The 9,249-nt window shown below is 50.9% G+C and overlaps 1 protein-coding gene across 2 annotated transcripts; it reads right to left on the reverse strand.

Moving 5' to 3' along the window:
* Positions 1–645: 645 nt before the first annotated feature.
* CRYGS (crystallin gamma S) lies at positions 646–7,980 on the reverse strand. 2 transcript variants are annotated; one of them, XM_009955886.2, is made up of 3 exons: positions 7,960–7,980; positions 2,980–3,222; positions 646–973 (listed from the first exon to the last, which is right to left on the reverse strand). In XM_009955886.2, the coding sequence occupies exons 1-3, from the start codon at positions 7,978–7,980 to the stop codon at positions 701–703; spliced, it is 537 nt and encodes a 178-aa protein (XP_009954188.1). In that variant the 3' UTR covers positions 646–700. The 2 variants fall into 2 exon arrangements, with proteins under 2 accessions (XP_009954188.1, XP_086324027.1); XM_086467901.1 differs by lacking the exon at positions 7,960–7,980 and having other exon boundaries at positions 2,980–5,485.
* Between the last annotated feature and the right edge of the window lie 1,269 nt (positions 7,981–9,249).

Raw genomic sequence — 9,249 nt, forward strand, 5'->3', positions numbered from 1 at the left:
AGGCCCCTTGTCTCACACCTACAAGGGGCATACTGTACCCGACGCACTGGGCTGCCAAGGTCCACAGCATCCCCCCTGGAGATGGTGGTCATTTTCCTTCTGCTGCTCTGGGATCCCATGTCCACTTTCCCCCCCGTCCCATTGCCCCGTGAATCACGAGAGGGACGTGTTTCTCCAGCAACAGGACATCTGCTGCCTGCTCAGGCTCCCCTGGGGTGTCTTGCTGCACATGGCATGGGTGCAAACCTCATCCCTTCTCCCCAGCCACCAGCAGCCCCTTCTCCTGAACCACCATGGAGCAGCCACACAGCAAGCAGAGACTCCCCAGGGTCACAATTGACTGAACCACCCACAGCAAGCACCAAAAACTGGTGTCCCAGGGACAGGTGGGTCTTACTGCTCCACTGGGGTGGCCAAATGCTGGAGGACAAGCTCCAGCTTCGGGATAGATTTTCCCTGGAGAGGAGCAGTAGGACGGTGGGGAGGGGACAGGGCCAGCCTGGAGGAAGGAGATGACAGAGGAGACAGAGGCAGTTGGGGCTGGCAGAGGGTGTTTTGCTTAGAGAAGGCTAAGCTCCATGCCAGCTCCCCCCAGGGCAGGATAACTTGCACACACACCCCAAGAATAAGCAGGATAGGCTGAGCTGAGTGACTCAGTTGCTTTATTGAGGGCCTTTAGCAGCCCAGTCAACGGGCTGCCTCACTCGGCAATGCTGCGGAAGGACTGGACAGCAGGACTCGCCGCTCCCCACTCCACAGGTTTGCGGTACTCCCCCTTGGGCAGCAGGTACTGCCTGCCCCGGTAGTTGGGATGCTCGTAGAAAACCCAGACACCCTCCAGCACTCTGCAGGCGTGGACCTCGCGCATGTGCCACTCCTCCATCACGGAAGGGCAGTCTTCAGTGGCTTCAAACATCTGCCCACCAAAATCTCCCTTCTCAAACACCTGGATGTGGCCCCGGCCTCCACTTGGCTAGAAAAAGGGAAGAGAAAATGGCAGAGCGCTGGAGGGAGGCACCGACACATCCCCAGCTCTGATGGTCACCAGTGGATGGGAACAGAGCTGAGGCACAGTCGGACTCACATCAGGTACAAACCACCTCCCCACACCCCCCCCTAGAACACCAGGACAGGGCTCAACAGCTCACATCACCCCCTAAAAGTGCAGCAGGGAGGCAGCTGGTGGCAACTTTTGATTGAGCATGACATGCAAAGAGAGCACAAAAGCACCAAGCCAGAGCAGAGCACTTTCAGCTCAAACCCCCACCACAGCCCCAGTTTCACAGGGAGGGATAAGACCGCATCAGCAAGTGCTGAGCTCTCTATCCCAGGCAGCCTGCCCGTCCTGCTGCTGGCTTGAACCCTTCAGCCACTCCGCATGAGTATCCAAAGGAGAGACGGACCCCCTCCACTCCCCACTCCTCCAGGCAATGAGTAGTTTAATGAGCTGGTGACCCCAGCTGGGTTGTACTACAGGCAAATGCAGCGTGGATATTTTCCGCTGTGATTTGAAGCGCTGCGCTGCCCGAAGGCACTGCGGCAGTTTTAATCTGCAGCTGCCTGGACACCATTCTTCCCCTGCCTCCTCCGTCCGCCTGAGCCCACTCTCATTGACAGCCCAAGCTGAGCTCTGTAGGGTCTCTCAGCTCCGCGTGCTGCGGCTTCTCCGAGCACTCTGAAATAACGCCTGCAAGCGGCACATCCCCCTGCAACCTCCCCAGGCACAGGAAGGGAAGCCAGGCATCAGGTGGACATGCAGGGTAAGGCCTCCGCATTTCATCCTGATGGAGGAAGCTGTCTTGCTGTTACATCTCCCGCATGTTTTGGCTCCATCTCTTATGCCAGATCAGTGCTCTGACACTGTCTGGAAACTCTCCCTGCCCTGTGCAAAGAGATTTAGATCTAGCTCAAACCCAGAACAGGCTCCAAGTGGCATTAGACCTCCAGACATAAAAGCAAAACCCCTTCTCAGCTGTGAGATCTGCTCCATGCAATGGGACTCCATGGCTGTGCTACTCCAGTCAGCAACACACAGATCCCAACCAGTCTGCCCCACTGCTGGCAAAAACACAACAGCACTCTGTGTTTCAACCCCAATCCAAGCTCCAGCCACACTCCCATCCCTGCCTGTTTTAAAGGGTGCTTCTCCCCATAGGCTTCCCAAAGGGTTCGTTCCTTCCTCTGCTCCTTTCTCCCCGCCAGTGCTTCCACAGGGTGTAAACGCTGCTCACCGTCCGCCTACATTTATCCTGCCTCCTGCTGGTGGAAGGACAGGCACTGCTGGAGACTGCAGAAGCATCTCCCCATCATAAGTTAGGAGGGGATGAGCACAGTTCCTATGCAGCAGCACGGAGACACGCATTGCTCTGTGCTCTCCCAATACCAGGAGACACCGTGCTGCTCCAAGGAGGGCTTCGGACACCCCTCCCACTCCTGGTCACTCCAGGTCTGCTCCCGAGGCTGTTCTCCCCATGCCCAGAGGGGCCTCGTGACACTGAGATTTGTTTCCCTGTATCAGAAGGGAGCCCTGGCTCACTAGAGAGGTAAACAAACTGCCCCTCATTCTGAGTGCTCCTGCAAAATCCACATCCCACTGTTAAAAGTTAAAAATCCATCAGATTTGGATCAGTCGGCAGCACACCAGGGGGGAAGGCAAGAGGTAAACCTTGGAGTGACCTGCCCAGACACTGAAGTCCCTAATGGAACACGCAGATAAAACTACGCTGCTGTTCCTATGGAAACTCACCTACAAAGCACTCAAAGGGATCTGCTTTTTCCCATGGTAGTTTTACCTTCTCCACTCACCAAACACCACGCCACTCACTGAGCAGGACTGTGGGAGCAAACCCCCTGTAGCTATCCCCTCCAAGGGAGCTCATATGGGTCCCCAGGAAGATGAGAGCCACCCACAAGCATGTTGAATCCCTTTAATGGTAGGTGTGTAAATTAAACTGTCGCTTAGGAAGAAGTCACACTTACTATCTGGACGGCTTTGCAGGAGCCAAGGCGATCATTGAGGCCCATCCAGTGGTGGTAGTCAGGATACTCCCCATGCGTCAGAACATACATGTTCCCAGAAAAGTTGGGCCTCTCATAGGCCACCCAGGTGCCCCCATCCACACGGATGGAGTTGCAGCGGCTCAGGTAGGTGTGAAAATCAGGGCAGTCGCTGTCACATTCATAGTAACGGCCTAGGAAATTCTTATCTTCGTAGAAGGTGATCTGGAACACAAGCAGAGGAAGGAAAGCAGGGAGGTTCCTCGACGTCCAGCGCGTGCACATGCCTGCATCCATATTCTAGCTGCATCATGGCATGAAACATCTGAAAACAGCCCTCAAGACATCGAAAAGTCACCAAGCCCAACCACTGAGCAGGATCAACCACATTCCAACCAACCCTGGCAGGCAATTCACCAGTCCGGGCCCAACACCTCCAGCTGCCACCAATGTCTTGCCCTTCCCAGCACTTAGTTCTGTCCCAACCCAACCCAACCCAAAGCTCCCTTGGTGAAGTCTCTGTCCCCTTTGCAGCAAAACACTATGAATACATTTCCCTCCCACATTCTTGAGATCCATAGTTACTAAGTTGTGGTCAAGGGAGCCTTATGCAGTCAACGGACTGCGTACTAATCAGCATTTTATTTATATTGGCTTACCAAGGGGTTGCAGTTAGATAAGGGGGTGGTGAGGTCTCTTTCCTCCTAGGTCACGTCTTCTAGCCCTGCGATCGTTCTCCTTGTTCCCACTCTAACAGCTTGCTTTCTCAAAAGTCAGTGCCAAAAGCTGGACATCATACAAGCTTTACCAGTGCCAAGAAAAACCAAAGAAGCGCTCCATGTACATGGTGAATAGCACAGTTCTTCAGACATCTGAGGACTGCATTTGCAGTTGGCTTCTTCTGCTTTGATTGCTGCAAGTCTATAGGTCTGACAGATTTCAAATCCATTGCCACATTTCTTTCCCAAGAGCTGCTCTACAGCCAGGCAGCTGACTGCAAAGCACTTGGCTTAGGGACACCTTTTCCCTACTTGATCACAACCCATTTTGAAATTACCTCAAGAGCTGGTGGGCAAATCCCATTCCTCTTGCCCAAGGTATCACCAACCCAGTCAGCCCTGGAGAGGCAACGCACACTTTCTTCAAAAACCCCTTCATGGAAATATTGCCAAGGCCTAGACCCAGACCAGTCCTTTGTACAGCCCCATTTTTAAATCCTTCCAGGTGACAGTTATTCATCAAGAGCTCTCTTCAGAATAAGGGTTCCTGAACCATCATGCCTATTTTTACTATATCCCTTGCTTGCTTATATCCCTTGACTATATCCCTTGGTACTGTGAAGTGAGACCATGCAAAAAATTACATTAGTTTGATGTGAATCTGTCTCAGCAGATCCCTTTCAGCTGCACCCAACCACCAGCCCGCCCTTCATCTCAACAGGAGTTTGATTACTTACTCCGGTCTTCTAGAGCCTTGCATTAAATCAACTGATGTGCAAGTTGGTTGATCCACCGCAGTGCATACTCAGGACAGCATTTCACCTTTTCCATACTTCCAGTATGGCATCAGCCCCATACACACTGCCGAGCTATTTGGTAGCGTCCAAGATTGCCTCGTGGTACCTTTCGGTCCTAGCTGGTTGTACTTCACCTATGGTGCTTTGGCTACTGGTATCAATCTAACATCACTGCTGCTGAAAACACTGTTCATTGTCACAGTTTCAATCCAGGAGATAGACTCAAATCTAGGACAACTCGCTCACATTTTTTTCTACGTTTACTTTGTGTTAAAAACTAAGTCAGCCATGGTTTTCCTAGAGTTAGTTGGCAAGTGTGTCTCACTGGCCTGGCCAGGTATCTGGAGAGTTGGACTAATCATGCCAGAGGATTTACATCCTCGGTCTTGTGGCCTGTTAGTAGACCTTTATAATGTTATTCCCCTCACATTTTCCTCTTACTTTCAAGAGACTGATCTCCCATCACGAAGCAGTCGGCACATACAAAGCAACCTCTGCCCACATCTCTCCCTCCTGAGTGTGCTCTTTCCATCTTTAGTGCAACGGAGAGTTAGGAGATCACTACCATCTTTCCAGCAAGTGAATAAAGGTTGTGCACCAAAATGTCCAATTTCTGTTTTCCCACACTGCTAACGCTGGGTAGTTAACCATGCTGGTCAGCCCCGGCCAGCCACAACCCTGTTGTTGTTTTACAGATGCTGCTGATGGATCTTTGTCCCTAGAGGTATCACCTGAAAAATCTGCCAGCATGAGCCCAGAGGCCATGCTGAAAGCCCTGCTCACTGAGGTTTGGCAGTCACTCACCACCAGTAATCCTCTTCTTGACCAAGGAATCCTCTTCAGTGGTCAAGGAAGCCATAGCATCCCTGTAACACCCTCTCCAGGGTGGTACACAGGGATGTATCTCTCTGCAGCTCAGCGACTACCTTCCACTGGAACAGCCGATGAGCTCTTCCCCCTCTTCCATCTCCCTCCCCAAGCTCTGCAGCCTCTTCTGATCTGCAGTCCCCCTCCTGTCCACACCGCGAGCATCCAAGCACAGTCCATGATGAACTCTGCCCAATGTCTGTAAGACTGCAGGTCTGGTCTCTGTGCAGGCAGCACCCTGCCTGGGCAGAGGGATGCCTCCTCCTGCCCCATAGCAGGCTAACTGGCAGCAGGAAAGGAACGGGTCTCCACCACCTCTGGTCCTGGCTCCGCATGAGCTGCCTCAATTTTGTTGCTAGCACCCAGCGGAACCAGCTCCTCTTGCGATGCCCTATCACAGCAACTGCATATCAAGTTGGTTAAGTTGGCCAACAGAAAAGAAAAGCTTATTTGATGCCCTTTCCCCACCCAGCCTAACACAACTGAACTTCAATTTGGCAAAGCTACCTGGTGTTGCTAGGAGGGTATTTTCCCTGACTTATAAAGCCACAAAGCCAAAGAATCCGAGTGCACATTAAGGGTACAGCAATTCCCATAGAACCAAACAGTGACCAACCGAAAGTGTTGTTCATTGTTTTATTCTTTAGACCATTTATAGGAAGACTTAAGGCGACAGCTCCTGCCCACTCATTCTCCACCACAGCCCTTTGCACACACCCTCAATTGGTTTCAGACCTTTGCACTCAGCGCTTCTCAGCTTTCCTCCAAGGATTCAAGCACAAACAGACCAGACCGATGTTTTTCACCCACAGGATAATAATGACAGGTGAACTACAGATTTCAATTCGATTCATCGGTTCGCTTCAGTCGCATCTTACTCCTACACAAATCGCCTTCCTTCAGTAAAGCTATCAAGTTGTTCTGCTCATAGCACTAACCTGTTAACCACTCGCCACCCAAACTTTGCTTTTTTGGGGCTTATATGGCAGAAAACAGATTTGCCATAGCAGATCTTCCTTACAGGACTATAAAACTCTTACTCTCTTGGCCACCTCCTGGCAGCTACCATTTTTCTTCCCAACAGTAATTCCATTAGAAGGAAACTCGTTAACACTAACTAGTAGTGCCCACCGCCTTCTGAGTAAGCAGCATGGGGGCAGTGACCTCTTTCTAGGGCAGACCGTTTGCTTAGGTTGCGAGATACAGGGTTTAATTCTCTCCTTTGCCCTTTTCTTCTCCCTGGAATGCGCTAGACAAGAGCACAGCATAGAGAAAAGATGAGATTTGTACACTTTCACTGACTTAACTCCTCTTGGACATTTTGCTGCACCACAGCAGCATATAATCCACGAATTCCCTGTAGCACACTCACAGGGGACATGCCTTCAGCAGGGGAAAAGGCAGCATGTGTTTGTCTCTTCAAGCAGACAGGAGACTCGAGCATGAATCGGTTACATTTCCCCAGCACCTTCTTTCTGCCCAGGTACATAAAGACTGTAGCATGGCAACCTCACAACCATCAGGTTAGAAGCAAACAGCACCATCCTCAGTTTCTAAAGACTGCTCAGAAAGAATCAAATTGCTTCGCGCCAAGATCACAGACGAAAGGGAGCGGGGAAGCAGAGACTGAATCCAGATCTTCCATAGCATCGGTCAGTGCCTACAAAACCACTCTGCCTCCAAGCCCTCTGCCCCCTTGGGTCTTACAGCCTCCACAGGTTAAAAGGAATGTAACCCAAAAGCAAAACTCATACAGTGGAAAGATGTACGTCTGTCCACAGCCTCTTAACAGTTGTTCAACACTTCACGGGAGAAACTGGCCACTAGCCCACAGTTCTCTCCCTCCTTTCCCAGACGTCTATCCCTGCCCAGTCCCCGCCCTGAAACAAGGTCTGCGTGACCAACCAGCTCAGCTCTGCTAACTTCAAGACTGAAGAACGCAGCATTAGAGCTGGATCCCCACCTGATGCACATCACTTTAGCTGAAGCTGACTTTTCTGATCTACCTCCTTCACCAGTTTAAATTCATCTCTGCCCATTTCCACCAAATCACAAGGCCAGTTCGCATCCCTTGGGGAATGCTACCGCCTTCAGTGCTACAGTCTTCACTCAGGCATCCTTCTGTCACAGCACATCCTTTGCTCCACCATGGAAGGGGGATGTAGCACCTGCCACTGGTGTTGGGACTCGGGTCCTCCCAAGGAAGCCTTCCACGAGCCTGCTCTGAAAATGAGGCTCTGTTACCATTTGCTGCTGGCACGGCAGCCTCCGCCATCAATTTACAAGGCAACAGGTCCTGGTGCATTTTAAAATATCCCCTCACCAGCCACTGTATTCCACTCCATCCTCTCACAGAGCCACACCTAGAGCAAACAGCCAAGATCTGGGAAAAGACTAAAGAGGGCTCAGCTCCAGCTTCCCTCCATTTGAGGAGGGATTTCAAGTACCTCCTCTTGCCAACACACTGACAGAGGGGGAAGCTGTGAGCAGAACAAAGAAACAAAAGTTTCTCCACAACTTACCCCTGATAAATTCTGTTCTCCTAGCCACAATCAAATATAGGCTGCAAATAAACCTACCTTGGTTCCAGCTCTGGACATTTTCCGTTCCAGCCAAGCTCCCCAGTGCTGGAGGAATGTCAGAAGCTGTTACAAACAGCCTGGATCTGAGGCACCCTTTTTATAACGGGCTTGTTTTAAACCAGACAGCCGCTTTGTCATGAGAATAGGATCCAAAAATTGAGTCAGTGATTCTGAGGCTATAGCCGATTTCCAGAAAAGCAAACAGGATTATGGAATAAAGGAAGGCTTCACCATCCTCCCTTTGTTACCATTTGCTGAGTCAGAACACCAAAACTCTGCCAAAGGCACTCAAAACATGCAGCCCCCTGCCAAGTCCTGGGGGACGGGGGGCAATTTGGCAGCTCTCTCCCTTTCAAGCACATTAAACAAGGAGGCATCCTCATCAGCTCCAAAAGGCCCACCTCCATTTGTAAGGAGACCCAATATTTATCAGAGAACATTCCCCCAAGCAGCAAAGGATGCAGCTAGGAAATGGTCAACACGTGCTCAGGGCAGACACCACGGGCTTGCGAAGACCAGCCTCTGCATGGAGGCTCTGTTTCAAAAGCTCCCAATGGAAATATCTGTACAGCAAAGAGGCTGCGTATTTTTAGAGCACACCCTCAGCTTGAGCTCTATTGCTCCAAATGGTGCCTGACAGGAAAATGAGGATGTCTGGATACACATCCCCAAAGCGAGTCATTTCACACATCAAATAGTAAAGAATCGTGCCCAAATTTCTGACAAAATCTGCCAGTGTCACAAATTCAACTCAAAACTCTTACACCAACGTCTGAGATTTGAGCAAAAGTCTTTCTTTTAGCCACACTCTGGCCCACTGAGCAGGGAGGGCAAGGATTGCTGGCTTACGTACACACACACACCCCCCCACACACCCCCCCCCGGCCAGTGCATTATGAAAAACCACTTCTGCAGCTATTCACTGCACCAGCCCAAAGGCTTAGCGAAACAAAGGCAAACGAATTTGGCACAGCAGCGCCTGAAACACACAGACCCTATTTCAAATCTGTCAGGACAAGCAGTCTCGCAACAGCAGCTCTGCATGCCACCGTGTGTACGCTGCCACAGCTCTGCTAAACGCACTCAGCTACGACAGCCTGAGACAGACATGCTCAGCAGCATCTCGTCCTCTCCCCATTTTATGCGCCTTGAATCACTTACAGCTGTTGTTAACAGCTCTTACCGCTGGAAAGCTGTGAAGCCACTTACATTAAAAAAAAAAAAAAAGTCAAAAAGTCAATTAATTCAAATGCTGTCTTATGAAGATCACAGCACAATCACACTCCA

This window comes from Leptosomus discolor, chromosome 7, assembly GCF_034619465.1.
Source record: "Leptosomus discolor isolate bLepDis1 chromosome 7, bLepDis1.hap2, whole genome shotgun sequence".
Taxonomy (NCBI): domain Eukaryota; kingdom Metazoa; phylum Chordata; class Aves; order Leptosomiformes; family Leptosomidae; genus Leptosomus; species Leptosomus discolor.

What these genes read in the sequence shown, in the direction of transcription:
- CRYGS (XM_086467901.1), bottom strand. Translation starts at nt 3,294, where the DNA reads ATGGATGCAGGCATGTGCACGCGCTGGACGTCGAGGAACCTCCCTGCT. An exon ending in CCTGCAAAGCCGTCCAGATA is followed by an intron (nt 974 to 2,979) that starts GTAAGTGTGACT and finishes CCCTTTTTCTAG; the next exon opens with CCAAGTGGAGGCCGGGGCCA.